We start from the raw sequence: 16,427 nt of genomic DNA on the forward strand, positions 1-16,427 counted from the left end.
AACACATACATATAAACTTAACTTTCAAGACACTTGTCTAAAAAACTACCTAAAGTCTTAAAATAAAAAAGTCTGCTGACATGCGAGGGCCTACGTAGAGCTATTATATATAGAAGATGTGCAAACTCAATAAAAGGCAAACTGTTGGTGTTTCCTGTTGCACACACACATGAGCAATTTTACAGTGACTGGTTCATTTCCAGAAAGTTTTGTGACTTGCGTCACTATGAACATGTGTATCTATTCATGGCATGCTGTAATAATTTTGCATATATATATATATTATTTAAAGAAAAATTCAGTTTCAATTCATTCAAGCTAATTTGCAATTAATAACAATGAAAATCAGTACCATGTGCAATTACCCATCAAATATTTTAGATGTTACCACATAAAACACATTTTAATGTTACATTTGTTCAATGCATGCACGCGTCGTCATGCCCACATCTGAAAACAGAGGAAGTTTCACTTCCTTGACACAACCACAGAAGCTTAACTAGTGAAAAAATTGTCTGACTCGCGCTGCAGACGAAGTTATTTATAGACTTGAGTAACAAAAATGGGCCTGAAAGGTCTGAAATAATTAATTTCATGTAACTAAAGTTGTCATTATCTCAGTAAACTTGATTTTTCTCTTTTGGGTAACTCATTTTTTTTCTTTCTTTAAGGACCATGTACAATTTCCAACATTAATGTTACCATTTGATGCATTGTACCATAGTTAGCCACAGGCTAATTTACATCTGCGGTCCAGTTTAGGTGCTTGACCAAGCGTTGTCATCAGTTTGACAGTAAACGGATGTGAGGCGCCTGATGTTATTACTGCGAGAGGACGTGAAGGAGAAATGGCCACTAATGTGCTCATACATTTGCTGGTTCAAACTTCTGCAAGGATCTATGTGATACAAGAACATCCTTATTGATTCAGTCAGGTCAACTAGGGACAAATATTGCATGTCTCAATAAAATCAGTCAGTTCTCACAACGCTACAAAAGAGGGCCTGGTGAGCTACTTCCTACAAATGCAATTTAGCGTTACGCAACACAATATACATATATTAAATGGTTTCCTCTAAGCTCACTTTAAATTAAACAAATACACATCCTGTAATTTAATGCACAAATAATTGCATAGCCGTTCACATCAATAATATATTTGAACAACTTTAACAACTTCTGAGGCTTGTTTTGCTGTGTTTTCATTAGCCGTTTGTTCGGTGAAAGACTGGACTGTCAGGGTTGGGTGAAGGAATGAGGCGAGGAATCAGATGAAAGAAACAATGGGATTATTATTTAATAAAAAATAAAACAAAAACTACCCCTTTGTCTAATACATTAATAATTTCCGCCAAAGGTTTTGACAAATAATTTCACTTGGCACATTTTTGTCAGAAGGGTCTCTTCACGAACCGTGCCAAATTTCATACAAATCCGATGAGGATTTAATTATATTTAAATGATTTTCTGAAAAATAGGTGAAAAATGGAAACCACGTGACCGACAGATCGAGACAATAGGAATGCAGATTTAAATACATACATTCATTAATTCTATTGCAAACAAAATATCTTGAACAGACAAATTTGACGAATCAAAATTATATACACATTTTTCTAGATTTTTTACAAACTGGATTGAGAATTTAGGCCTTGTGCATACGTGAGAGAGAGAGAAAAAGCATAAAGTCAAAACATCCAGCTCTCAATTAAAGATAAACAGGAGAAATGAAAACCCAGCATCAGACTGTCAGTGCCTGTCAGTTGTTATTATCATGGAGGTAATCCCGGCGGCACTGTACATTCACAAAACTGATCTGTTGATCATTTGACTGTGCTGTAAATCACTGATTGATCCTCCACAATCTGATCAGATCTGTGAAATCAAAATATTCAGAGATAAAGGCATCAATATAATGCCATCAATAAATATATAATGTTGTGTTTTTGTTATTTTTATTGTTGTTTCTGGTGTTTGTTTCTATTCTCTTGGTAATGGTGATGTATGTAGCCTAACCAAGGACAGGGGTTGCAAATTAGCTTCAGCATAGAACCCCTATATGCAACACATCTGTTCAAGTTATTGTAACCTGTTACAATGTGTCTCTTTTGCATTGTCCCTGATAAATAAACAAATAAATAAAAGACCTTTACAGATCAGTACTGCCTACAAATACAATCTCAACCAATACAGGAGCTAAATTAAAACCGAGTGAGGCTCAAAAGTGCCTCTGATTCTTTTCTAAACATGTCCTGATTCGGTTTCTCACCTCATGGCAGCATCAGGCTGGTATGTTCGGATGTTGTCGTACAGGATTTCGCTCTCTTCCTTCATGTGATGCAAGACAGTTGCATACTGGATCTCATCTGGATCTTCAGAATCAGAAGCTTTTCCTTTAGTCTGATCTCCACTGAAATTGCTCCGGGTAATTAAGGCATACAGGCCATCGTTTTGATTTGTGGCACCAGATTCAGACTGAACCCCATCATGAGCTGATACTCCGCGGGTTAAGTTGACATACAGATCATCCTAAAATGAGAGAAAATTACTTGTTACACTTTTATTAAAGAAAAGCTTTGAGTATAACAGTGTGCTGTTTGCATTTGTTTAATGGTCATTTGATAATTTGATTTACCTGCTCTTGACTGATGTGTTCAGCTCTGTGCTTTTTCCTTCTGTAATAAAGAATGAACTAAAATGTTTATTTTGTTTAGAAAATAAGTCAGCTTGATATACTAATGTGCTTTCAGACAGAATTAACTTACATGAACACAATGATGAAAATGGAGACCATACCTCCCAATCCACCAGCGAACCCAGCAAATGCATAGAGAAACTTTCTTCCTACAACAAGACAAGTGACAGGATGTTGTTTTTATCATTGTCTAGAATGACAGAACCAAACCATTAATCATAGTGTACAGCAGGAGGACGACTGCATTTCAACACACTCATGTTTATCTCCATAGTCAAAGATCTCGTGACTCAGGCAGGGGAGACGGTGCCCCCTCATACAAAATACTGTTAAATTGACGATACAAAAGCAAAAGAAAACAAGATTATCCTACTAAATATGATTATTACGATATCAAAAAGCAGTTTTGTAACGTAGCACCATCCAAGACTTGCAAATCATGAGATACAGATGAAAAGTCACGTGAGAGAAGGCAATACCTCAAAAGCACATTGATTGGCTCATTACCATGTCAGTAAGATAATGCCTGACTACCAGATTCTCCTCCTCACTATGATTGGCTGATTGCCATGTCATTGTGATAATGGCCGCCTATCTATCTTACAAGTCACAACTGTACCTAAAACCGGCATGCTGAATCGATTCAACTGGCTGAAATAGACAGACTCGTTAATAAAGTAACCAGCTCACCTACAAAATATTACTACTTTCATGGTTTCAGGTGAGGTAAAAAACGCAGAGCAAATGGTCAGGGTGGTAAATTTGGCACGAGCGGTCCCAGAGAGGATTCCGCCGAATTCATGGAGTGAGTGCTGATGAATAATGGATCGGACTTCACCATCTGCCCCGTGGAAGACACCAGCCCCACTCCAGATCCAGAGCACAGCCAGCCATCACCCCACTGCACGGAGGATATACTAGAGCCCACAGCAGGCAATGAGCCTGCCTCTCCCACCTCCTCTTCCAAACGCAGCCAGTTTGTCAGCCCCGGCTCCGCTGATTCACACCAGTCCCTGGTGTGACAGAGAAGGGTGTTCACACTGGTTCACACCAGTCTCTCGGCTCCTTCTCTGACACCACTGCACTGTGTGGATTCGCCTCAAATCCTCAGTTCTCCAGCATCGCCCAGGCAAGTGGATCCCCCGGCTCTGCCTCCAGCCACTGATCCTGTTACTTCACCTCAGTCCATCAACCTGTCGGTTCCGCCTTGGCTCCTTCCTCCCTCGGCTCCACCAGAGACCATCGTCCCTTCAGCTCCACCAGGCTTCCTTGTTCCTATGGCTCTGCCTTGGTCAGACATAGTCCTGCCTGCACCATGGACTCCTGAGCCATCCTCTGCGCTCCATCTCTCCACCCCTCGTCTGGCTCCGTCTTTCCTCTGGCTCCGTCTTGATCCTCAGTCCCAACAGCTCCACCTTAGTCCTCTGGATCTACCTCGAATGCTCACCGCTGCGACTCTGCCTTTGTCTTCGGAGCCATCGATGTCGCACGAGCTCATCGGATCTTTAGCTCCACCTCCATTTCCATTGGCTCCATGTCCTTCTATCGTCCCCCTGGTGTTGACAGCCAAGCCACCACCATGGCTCCTCCCTCCCTCGACACCACCATGGGCCATCATCCTGACTGCGCTCTGGTTCCCCGCCTGGCTACTCCTGCTCCTGGATCTTCCCACCCTCCACTCCTCCATGGGCTGTTCTGCCTGTCCCTGTCTGGTTACGTTACTCTCGTGTTCCACGTCATACTCCAGAGCCCCCTCCCTCCTTGGACCATTTGTTAGGGCGTGGGGACCCTCCTTCCGGGATAGGGGTGTAATGTCACATGTAGTCTTCTTTGGTTTAGTTTTGCCAACCTTTGTTCTCTAGTTAGTTTCCTTGTTTGTTAATTAGCACTGCACACCTGTTCTATTTTAGTCAATCTACCCCTGTCCATAGCCCTGTGTTTCTTCAGTTCATCTTCCGGTATCGTCAATGTTACGTGGGTGTGTTTCTCCGTATGATTCTCCTGTTAATTGTGTGGATTATTAGATTAAAGGGTTTTCAATGTTTATTTGGAGCTATAACTAGTAATAAAGTGGAAGACAGATCGGTTCACGTTCCAATTTAAGTGAGGTGCATTCCCACATTAAAGGCGTGACAGATCAGTAAACTGAATTTATTGTTTGAATTTTGTAATAAAACTTTGTTTCATATCAACAATAACCAGCTCTGTCTTGTCTGTTGGCGCGTTGTCAGGGTCCTTCTTGCCCCGCAATGTTTTTTTACTGGGTGAGAAAATAGGTGTGTGGCAGAGAGAGCCTGAGAACGGAATCAATTGCGTGAGTCTAATGTGGATTGCCTGAGAATTAGCAGCCCTGCTGAGACTGGGATAGCTGCAGGTTGAAGTAATGGGCGTGCCAACAGGAGGCATGCCGAAAGGTGAACTGCAACAATAGAAACAAACCCCTAATCCTACGCTACACCCTGACAGACAGCTTTCATGACCTTATTGGTCACGAAAAATACCTTTCTCTAAAGACTGTGGTCTTTAGCCGTCCACCTCCCATGTGGACGGGCCCTGGTTCGTATCCCGCTTAGAGCGGGCAGTCCGAACTGGAGGGGCTATAGTGGTGCCGTGACCCTGATGGGAGTGAGGTTTAGGGGGGTGAGTGTAACAGACGTAGGCTAGTGGGAGCTGTGCATGCAAACCTCAGTCCCCAATCTTAAAAGGCGCTGTAGCGACTGACACCAGAGACTGCAGTCTTTAGTCTCCTTGTTAGAGCGCCCGCCTCCCATGCATACGGGCCCGGGTTCGCGTCCCACTAAGAGCGGCCGGTGCGAACTGGAGGGGCTACACCTACCTTTTGTCATGCCCATTACTCCCACCTTGGCCCTGTTTGCAGTGTATATCAAGGATTTGTTGACTATAGGTCAGAGAAAAAGGTTACTATAGGTGACTTGAAATGTGTTCTGTACTATTGTAGTTGTTTTTCATGAAGAGTAATTCAAAAATTGCATAAACTAGATTAGACTTTAAAGTTGTTTTAATAAATAATGTATTGTTATAATCATAGAATATTGAAGTATTGCTTTTTGTTTATGTTCTTTTTTACCCACTACATAAAATGGAACAAAAACATTGTTACATTGAACCTAAAAGCCCAAACTGAGCCTCCACCAAACATAGAGGACCCGGTATTTTTTGAATACATTCACAAAATTAATTATTTTGCACTCTTGTCAATTGTTATTATAATTTCTGCCCCCCCCCCATTTTTTCCAAGTAACATACAAACTCAAAGAGCATAATATATTTTTCATCAGTAGCAGAAATGATTGTCCAATTAAAAAATGACTGATACACACCATGTACAGTGACAGTAACAGCGTCTGATCTCTGAGATCCATGTGGATTGTGAGCCTGACAGTAGAAGCGTCCACTCTGTAGTGCACTGAACCTCTGTCCAGATCCAACAGCTGAGGCTTCATTCTCCTTAAACCAGCTGAAGTTCAGAGCCGGAGGGTTTGAGTCACTGCTGCAGTTCAGAGTCACTGAATCTCCCTCCACTATTACACCAGATCCACTGATCAACACTGAGACGCTCCTGGGAGGATCTAAAGACAAACAAAAAAATTACAATTTACAATAACTATTACAAAATTATGAATTTGGAAATTTTAAACAATGTGCAGATGGTTATTAACTTACACATGACATTTAAAGTCACATTATCTGAGTATTTCTCTCCATGTTCATTGATGGACTTGCACTTGTATTCTCCACGGTCATCAGAGCTGATCTTTGAGATGCTGAAGATTATTCCAGATCCTACAATCGTTCCTCCTTTAAACCACGTAATGTTCAGAGCCGGAGGGTTTGAGTCACTGATGCAGTTCAGAGTCACTGAATCTCCCTCCACTATTACACCAGATGGACTGATGGACACTGAGACGCTCTTTGGAGGGTCTAAAAGGGACAAAAATTTAAACCTCAAATCATCTCATTCAACCACAATCTCCAGTTCTTTTAAAAGACAAATTCATCTGTACTCACACGTGACATTGAGCTGAACCTCAGGAGAGATGTGAGTGTGTCCGTCTACAGCACAGCTATATCTGCCTGAATCCTCTCTTCTGACTGGATTGAGGGAGAGTTTGTTACTGAAGTTACTCTCAGTTAATATCTTCAGTGAGTTTCTGTACCAGATGAATGTTGCTCTGTCAGTCAGAGCGCAGCTGCTTTTACATGTCAGAGTGACTGAATCTCCCTCTGTCACTCTCTCAGGAGACTCCACCTGAAGATCTGAACACAACACACACATTATATCTAGTGCTGCTGTCACACACTCATTATTATTCTACATAATGCACAGAAGAAGAGATAAACCTCACCAAACTCACCTGTGACAGTAAGAGTCACTCCTGGAACACCAATCCATCTTCCTTCTGTTATATTAGTGATGAATCTGAAATAGTACATGCGTGAATCCTTCAGTGTCACATGACTCAGTCTGACGGTGCAGTTCTGCTGTTTATCTCCCAGATACTGAAGCCTCTGACTGTATTCAGGGTCATTAGACAGATCTGAAGGCTCGACACCATGTATTAATTTGGTCCAGAACACTGTCATGATCTGATATCCAGTAGGGTATGTATAAGTGCATCTCATTATCACTGTTGAGTCTTTTAGTGCACAGATGTGTGAAGGACTGTAACTCACACCCCCCCAATCAGCGACACTGAAAACATCTGAAATGATTTTATTCAAATTAACTGCATCTGTAGTGCTTGAGGATGTTGAAAAGCAGAAATAGGTCTGACTTACCCGAAATCATGAGCAGCATGAAGATCAGAGGAAGAGGAGGAGCCGCTCTGACCGACATCGCCAGGAAAACCTACAACACTATCAACACACAGCCACTTATTTTAGCTTCTGTGAAGGTGAATCGAATGACATTCGGCAAGAACAAGTTCAGGTTATTGTGAGAGTTTTCATGACAGAAAAGTTTAAATAAGTCTATAAAAACATAAAAAGATTTTTCTATGAAATATAGGCCGGTTTCACAGGCAGGGCTTAGATGATGCCAGGATTAGGCCTTAGTTCCATTAAGACATTTGAGTAGCTTTAATAAACGTGCCTTAGAAAAAAAACATTACCGGTGTGCATCTTGAATAGGGCAGTAAACGATTAAACACGATAAATCGAATCCAAAATAAAAGTTTGTGTTTACATAATAGTATATGTGTGTATTGTGTATATGTATTTTGTATAAATAAATACACACACATGCATGTATATATGTGAGAAATATTTGCATTTATATACTGCATATATATTTTTATATGATTTATATTATATATAAATATAACTATTTTATATATAAATAACACATTTTTTTTAAATATATACATGCATGTGTGTATTTATATACCAAATAATACGTAAACACAAACTTTTATTTTGGATTCGATGAATCGTTTACAGCCCTAATCTTGAGACAAAACAATGGCACTGACATATTTATCAGTGCAAGATGCTTCAGTTATAACCGCTCAAACATGCATGCATTTGTCTGTGAATCCGGGGATAACGTTTTTGTTCATATTCCCGGGCAAAACATGTTTTTTTTTTTGTTTTTGTTTTTTCACCCAATGAGGTACAGGTCAAAATTTAGTAAACAAACTGTTAATTTGTTTTTATGAGAATGATATTTAATCAGTATTGTCAACAAATAATAAATACTGATAAATACTGACGGATTTTCCTTCTCAGAAATCAGTAAAAATCCAAGAACCTCCAGACCTGATATTTTATTTGCACCATCTGAACATTTGTAAAAAAATGTTTGCAGATAACAAGGATAATTCCTATTTTACTTTTAAAATGTAACGTTATATACTACAAACAGAGAAATTCTCTTACCGTTTTTTCAGCGATGAAACGATGTAGTGAATCAGAGGTTTACAACCATAAGATATAACCTTGAAGACAAACTCTTTATCTTCCTCTTTACATTTTACCCATACTTGCTGCTTCAAAATCAGCTTTGATTAAAACTATTCAAAGAATAGTTTTTTGCAACATAAGAAAATACCTCATCATAAATGGACAGGGCAAATGAAGCAGAATCCTTCAGAGGACGAGAATTAGTCAAACGGAGAAAGAAAGAGGAAGTGAAAAGAGTCGAGAACATGCAAAGTTATTCACATTTACAAAGCATTTCTTTAAGACGTGTGTGATTTTCACATGCAGTGAAACTTTTTTGTATTTCTTCACAGACAGGATTGTTCACATATAGTGCGTTTCTGCTGAGAAACAAATGCTTGAAATTAATTTATTGAGTTTGATGGGAAGTTTCATCATTACTAAAACCTTTAGTCTCACTTCCTCTTTTTTTGAGTTGATTAGAGGCCTACAAACTGCATTAAACCTTTATGCAAATCCTGACTTGACAGCGACAGACACCTTTTCTTGTTCCATAAAGTTTCAAAGGGGAACTGTCGCCAAAATTGATCCTAGGCTATTTTTGTTAATCTACCCGAGTCAAACTTTTGTGTAAAAGCATAACTAGAATGGAAACGCCACTTTTAAGATTGACCATATTTTCGTCTTAGCTCAAAATGCCTTTTGAATGGGAGTGAATGGGGCACTACAATGATAGCTTAAGACTAATGCGGCTCGACACAACATGAAACTGTGCTGGAAGTGTCACCAGCGGCTCTACACATGAACTCCAGCATTGACTACATTGTTTGTGTACACAGAGTTTACCAAAAAGAAAGGTTTTGTACGACTCGCTTTATCAGTTAGTGTTTCCGGTGGCTGGAATTTTGTCAGTCAAAAGTAGTCGATCTCCGAATGCAACGTAACATGAGGAGAGTAAAGATGGAAAGCTCCTAAAGCATGTTTCCATATTCATTCTAAGTGTCTAAGTTATCATGCTTTTAATTGGAATTACAAGTTCATGATATTTCCTCATATGGAGTCAGTTCATCACGTTGCATTAGGAGATCGACTACTTTTGACTGACAAAAATTACTGATAAAGTGAGTCGTACAAAACCTTTCTTTTTAGTAAACTCTGTGTACACAAACAATGTTGTCAATGCTGGAGTTCGTGTGTAGAGCCGCTGGTGACACTTCCAGCACAGTTTCATGTTGTGTCGAGCCGCATTAGTGTTTTAAAAATAGCGATTTTGATGCTCTCATTGTAGTGCCCCATGCACTCCCTTCAAAAGGCATTTTGACCAAAAAAGAAAATACAGTCAATCTTAAAAGTGGAGTTTCCATTCTAATTATGCTTTTTACACGAATATTTGACTCAGATAGATTAACAAAAAGAGCCCAGGTTCAATTTTGGCGACAGTTACCCTTTAACAGAACGACAACATTAGCACTTTATAATTCTTGAAAACCAAGGACTGGTTGCCTGGAGGAATAAACTAGGCTGAAGGCCTACTACACTGCATACATGTTAAATTGGACATAAAATGTGTTAAATGAATATGGTAAATGGTAAATGGACTGCATTTATATAGCGCTTTCATAGACCCATGGCCACCAAAGCGCTTTACAATTTGCCTCTCATTCACCCATTCACTCATACATTCATACACCGACGGCGGAATACTGGAATAATAATATCCTCTTAACTTCAAGAACAGCACCTCCACCCGCGCTTTACACTTCTGCTCATGCGAACACATTCACTCTCTCATTAGCTGAAGAAATGTCTGTCAAATAATTAAAGAAGTGCAAACAAGTGTCACCAGCAGGTGGTGCACAGACATGGTGAACAAAATAACTGATTCACATAAAACTACTTAACTTTATATAAAAAACTATATTATATTTCCATTTTTGCTATGTTTACTAAATGTATTCTTTTTTTGTACACAATTATCATAATAAATAATACACCACTAGAATTAGAGCTCTGTTCTTACAATAGCCTATTATTTTTTATTGGGCAATTTATTTACAGAATACAGTAAAATCTCTGGAATCTGGAAACAGTTTGATCTCTAAATTACAGAACATTACAAGGATGAGTCAAGTATGTTGTGGATTTTAAGTAGGCTGCTTACTGAAAATTTTTGTATATTCAGCTTCAAAATGACCAGTTCGTCTGGTCTTTTATTAATACATGGGTCGCTGAATAAATTAGGCCTACTTGATTGTGATTGGCCACATGCGACATTCAGCAGTCTAATCTGAATAACGACTGTTGCACGATAACAACACTGTATAACTGACCATTCATAATATGTCCTACATAGTTGTGCTCCTCTCCCTCCTCCCGCGAATGCCACAAATATGATAATAATCAACTCGTATTTGTAGGAAGTGTGTTTTGAAAGTAATTTCTCCCGCATTTTCTCTGGCTGGCAGTATCGATCCGAGCGGGAGATTGAAAACCCGAAGTGGAGCTCGAGCGGTGGATTACATGACGCTTTGAGCGGGGAGGGGAATATTGTCACCCATTTATACTATTCCAGTCCAGCTTCCAGTCTGTGTTTCGTTTTCGTCGTCGTAGAGGGAATACGAACTAACTTCAAGTTGAAACGTAAGTTAAGGACATGTTAATTGAAATGTTGTTCCGAACAACAACCAGATTGCGTGTGTAATTTAATTTAGTATTATATTCATTATATTAATAATTCAATTCAATTATTTGTATAGGCTAGCGCTTTTCACAATAGGCTACACATTTCAAAGCAGCTTTACAGAATGTGAAGTGAATGAGTCCATATTACAATTTACAGTGATCTGTTATCAGAGGAAACTGTCTAAGTTATGTAGGCTATTTCAGAAATGTACATACAAAATCACAGTTTGCTAATTTAAATTGATTAATTTAAACAATGTAACAATTTAATGCAGATACAATGAGCTTCTTTAACCCTCTGGTGTCTGAGGGGTTTTCTGGGACCTGGAGGTGTTCTGACATTTGTGCTTATTTCTGTTACTTGTGACATTGTCATGGCTAAAGTCTTAACACTGCATTCAGCACAAACTCTGCTACAATAATATGTCAGCAGCATGTATGTAAAAGTTTGTAGTTTTGAGATAATGACATTTACGCGTGGTTTGTGAATAAACAAAAAAAAAATCACTGAAATAAGGTCATGAAACCCAAACTGATTATTTCTTCACAAGACTTTTGAAAATTGTATCACGTAGCCTAAAATATTTGCTCCAAAACTATGTGAAAATCACCTTGACTACTCATTCAGATCAGACAATATATTGATTTAAAATTTGTAAGACATGTCTTGTGTATGAAAGCTTTATGCGCGTAGGCGTTAACCACCATGAATATTGAGTGTTTCACACCTGAGAAAGACAAAGAGCCTCCCATAATGGCCCTATATGAGCTCTCAGGCACTTTCATTATGAGGAACCTTGCACAAAGAATGAGGAGATTTAAAAAAGAATGGCTTTTTGATTGTTTGGATTTATTTACAACGCAACAATCCAAAGATACACAACAAATGGCAAAAAAACACATTATTTAACACACTGAACTAAAGACAGAGACTTTAGAGACCAGTCACACACATTTGTGCCATTCCTGAAACATAGTACATACCTGTCATTTCCCAGGTGTTTGATTTTTCACTTTGCCATGTTCATGTTGAAGTCAGCAGGACTGGTCCCTAAAAATACAAAATAAAAAGCTGTGAACATGCTAATATCAAGAGAAACAAGGGCTGCACAATTTTGTGAATACATTTTAGATTTGTTCTGGTTAAAATTGCTTTTTAAATGTTACAACACACACACACACACACACACACACACACACACACACACACACACACACACACACACACACACACACACACACACACACACACACATATAATGAACACCAGGTTTGTTTTGCCTTGTATATACATGCAGGGCTGCAAAACATAATAACAATAGTCGTTAAAAAGGAACACTTCAGTAACACACTAGATAAAAATATATTGATTATCATATCATATACTTCAAATGTTTACAATCGATATGAGGTTATGAAATGAGATTCAAACATCAAGCCTAATGTTTGGTGTGTTTTGCTTTTCAAACAGACAGCGGTGACTGACTCAAACTCACAGTGCGTGCAGAGAACATAAACTGAAGTGATGGAGCCGCTGAATGTGAAGTTTATGCAACAATAACACTAACTAATATAATTCAGAATTATCTCTTACCTTAAAATCTTTCTTGTCTTCAAATCGCGTTCTTCTACTTGTAAATCCAATAATCTCACAGCGTGTTTCCAAACTCGACGAACAGCAGAGGACTGATGAAGTTTGGTCCTTTTTTTTTTTTTTTTTTTTTTTTTTTTTTAATTAATTTCACTTCAAACAAAGTCAATGTACAGATAGAATTGCAATATAAACAAAATAGAAAAAACAAAAAACAAAAACAGACAGCCAGGGGGGAAGGCTAAACATTATATAAAAATATCAAAGGATTCACAAACCAAAATAGTTTTAATTGCTTTCTTATTGTGGGAATGAAAGATAGTTTTGATATATAATTGCATTTCTTTTTCAAGAACCAAAAACAAAGGATTGTTTTTACTGTACTTACATTTATGTATATGGAATTTAGCAAATATTAAAATAAGATTTATAATATAGTATTCTTTCCTTTTATTTGAGGGGATATTAAAAAAACCAAATATTATATTTTCTAAACACAAAGAAAAAGAGGGGTCAATGTTGTCAATTATAAATCTAGACAAATCTTTCCAAAATTTTCTTACATGAGCGCAATGCCAAAACAGATGAAACAAAGTTTCAGGCAATGTATTGCAAAAAGAACAGTTCAGATCAATATCCTTTTTGAATTTAACAAGAAAATTATTTACTGGGTAGTACCTGTGTAATATTTTGAAACTTATTTCCTTTATTTTATTTACCAATAAATATTTGTTTGGTAAAGTCCAGATGGCCTTCCATAACAAACCTTCAGCCAGTCTATTCCAGTAAACAGTACAGTTTGGCCTGGTGACAATGTCTTTTTGAAACCATGAACGAATGGTTTTATTTACATTTACGACTCCGGGGGCAAAACAAATTTTCCCAATTTCAGTATCAAATAAATTAAAGGAAGAAAGGGGCGGAGTACTGGTTTGGTTATTAGCTCTGAATAATGCCAAGACCCCTGTGGGGATCGCATCCATGACAATCGAAAACTCCCTGGGCGTCACTGGAAATTTATGGAGATCTAGAAACTCAGAGTAAGTTAGCAGCATACCTTCTTGATTTAGTAATTGATTTACTCTTATTATACCTGCCAAAAACCATCTTTCAAAAAATAAGGTTTTATTTTTAAATAACAAATTATAATTGTTCCAAATTAAATATCTATGGGGTGAAAAATTATGCTTATATAAAAGGGACCAAGCAAGCAACATTTGTTTGTGAAAGCAGGACAAATTTAGAGGGATTTTCTCAATTTTATAATTGCAAATCAATAGAAAATCAAGACTACCTACTCTGGAGAAAACAAGATTGGGTATGAAATTCCAAAGAGAATTTGGATTTAGAATGAAGTGTCTAATCCAATTTATTTTAAAAATATTATTTAAAGTACTGAAATCAAGGAAGTTCAAACCACCTGATTCATAATTATTCATTATTATAGACTTCCTAATATAATGAATTTTGTTTCTCCAAAGAAAATTAAATAAGGCAGTATCAATAGCTTTACACATCTCCTTAGAAACAGCGAGTGAAGTCGCAGTATAGACTAATCTTGACAGTCCCTCAGCTTTACATAACAAAACTCTACCTTTTAGGGATAAATCCCTCAAAAGCCAGTGATTTAGCTTTGCTTTAGTTTTCCGGAGAATGGGATCAAAATTTATCTTACATCTAGATTTTTGGTCTTTCGAAATGACAATCCCCAAATATGTCACCGATTCCTTTACTGGGATATTAGCAATTTGCTGTAATTGACAGTCTTTAACAGATAACAGTTCACATTTGTTAATGTTTAAGTAAAGGCCTGAAGCTTTAGAAAAGGCATCTACTGCTTTAAGAGCTGCTGAGACTTGATGTTGATCTTTTAGGAACAGTGCAGTATCGTCTGCTAACTGGGATATTATAATTTCCCTACCAGCAATAGATATACCTTTTAATTGGCTTGACTTAATATGAATATTCATAAGCTGAGTGCAAAACAAGAAGAGATAAGGGGAGATGGGACAACCTTGCCTTATTCCACGGTTTAAATTAAATCTAGACGATGTACCACATTTAAGTTTAATAGAACAGTTTGCGTTGCTATACATTGTTTGTATAGCATTACAAAAAAAGTCTCCAAAGCCAAATTTTTGTAAAGACCTAAAAATAAAAGCATGCTCCACCGTATCGAAGGCTTTATAGAAATCTAAGAAAAGAATAAATCCATCATCAGTACTTAAATGTGAATAGTCCAACACGTCTAGGACTAATCTTATATTATTTGAAATATGTCTTTTCTTTAGGAAGCCAGATTGAGCCTCATCTATAAGGGGGTCCATAACTGATTTGATTCTATTGGCAAAGACTAAGGCAAAGATCTTATAATCATTGTTTAAGAGAGAGATTGGTCTCCAATTATCTAATAGTAAAGGGTCTTTTTTTGGTTTTGGAATCAAAGTAATTAATCCTTGAGTTAAAGTAGATGGAAGACATTTATTTTCTATACTCTCTATATAAACTTCTTTAAGAAACGGGGCAGTAAGTTCAGAAAAGGTTTTATAAAATTCAGCCGTGAGGCCATCAACCCCAGGAGATTTGTTAACCTTAATATGTGCGATAGCGTTTGAGACTTCCTCAATCGTAATTAAGCTATCACAAAGCTCTTTTTGTACAGGGTCGACAGATTTACAATTTATTCCAGAAATAGAGTTTAGAAATAAATCAGCCGAATGATCACAGAATTTGGATGAATATAAACCACTATAAAATTCTGTGCAAAATTTTGATATTTTAACTTGGTCATCTGTAACATCCCCATCTATTTTAAGTTGTTCAATTGTATTATTTTTAGAATGAAATTTCTCTAGACCAAAAAAATATGCAGAGTTTTGTTCCCCTTTCTCCAACCATCGCTTCCGTGACCTAGTGAAGGCTCCTTCTGCCTTATTCTTATATAATTTGTCCAACTCCAATTGTAGAGTGACTAACTCCGCTTGTTCATCTTCACTAGGACATGATTTTGAGGAGAGAACAGCTAATCTTGAGATAATATTGTCCTCTTTAGTGCGTCTTTCTATTGCCATTAAGCTACCCTGTTTTCGAAAGTACTTAGCTACCTCAAATTTCAATAGCTCCCAATTACTGCAGAATTTATTTTCTGAAAGTGCTTTATACCAGTGACATAAAATAAGATTTTTAACCTTTGTTTTAATATGTTCATATTGTAGTAATGAACTATTAAGTTTCCAATATGAGTTTCTACCCATGGTATGTGGAGAAGTGCTGAAATTAATTGAAATAAGAACAGCTTTATGGTCGCTGAGTGGTGAAGGAATTAAATTAACAGAGATACCTGAAGATTGTATATTCGCAGACACTAACCAATAATCTATTCGAGATTGCCTATTACCAGACTTGTTGCTCCAAGTATATGTCAATGAATCAGGAAACGTAGACCTCCATATATCAACCAAATTGAATCTCTCCATAAAACGTTTCAGGTTTGTATTTTGACTATAAGATGGTCTTGCTGGTAAACAATCGAGAGAGCCGTCCATAACAATATTAAAA

General features: G+C 37.6%; 1 protein-coding gene across 3 annotated transcripts in view; it reads right to left on the reverse strand.

Annotated features, from left to right (window-relative positions):
- Positions 1 to 88: 88 nt before the first annotated feature.
- The window catches only part of LOC306999698 (B-cell receptor CD22-like), a 78,513-nt gene continuing 62,174 nt past the window's right edge, over positions 89 to 16,427 (reverse strand). The window contains exons 1-10 of one of the 3 annotated variants that reach the window (XR_013797907.1): positions 8,594 to 8,826; positions 7,496 to 7,573; positions 7,072 to 7,419; positions 6,725 to 6,973; positions 6,380 to 6,637; positions 6,037 to 6,285; positions 2,797 to 2,844; positions 2,636 to 2,675; positions 2,270 to 2,529; positions 89 to 1,875 (exon numbers count right to left, since the gene is read on the reverse strand). Coding sequence is in view for 2 of the 3 variants with exons in the window: in XM_079614583.1 (XP_079470709.1) it covers positions 1,824 to 1,875; positions 2,270 to 2,529; positions 2,636 to 2,675; positions 2,766 to 2,844; positions 6,037 to 6,285; positions 6,380 to 6,637; positions 6,725 to 6,973; positions 7,072 to 7,419; positions 7,496 to 7,553 (1,593 nt within the window). In the remaining variant the exon portion in view is untranslated. Of the gene's footprint in view, positions 1,876 to 2,269; positions 2,530 to 2,635; positions 2,676 to 2,765; positions 2,845 to 6,036; positions 6,286 to 6,379; positions 6,638 to 6,724; positions 6,974 to 7,071; positions 7,420 to 7,495; positions 7,574 to 8,593; positions 8,827 to 16,427 lie in introns of those variants that run through there. The other 2 variants (XM_079614583.1, XM_079614584.1) reach the window with 2 other exon arrangements.

This window comes from Phoxinus phoxinus (assembly GCF_949152265.1).
Source record: "Phoxinus phoxinus genome assembly, chromosome: 6".
Lineage (NCBI taxonomy): Eukaryota > Metazoa > Chordata > Actinopteri > Cypriniformes > Leuciscidae > Phoxinus > Phoxinus phoxinus.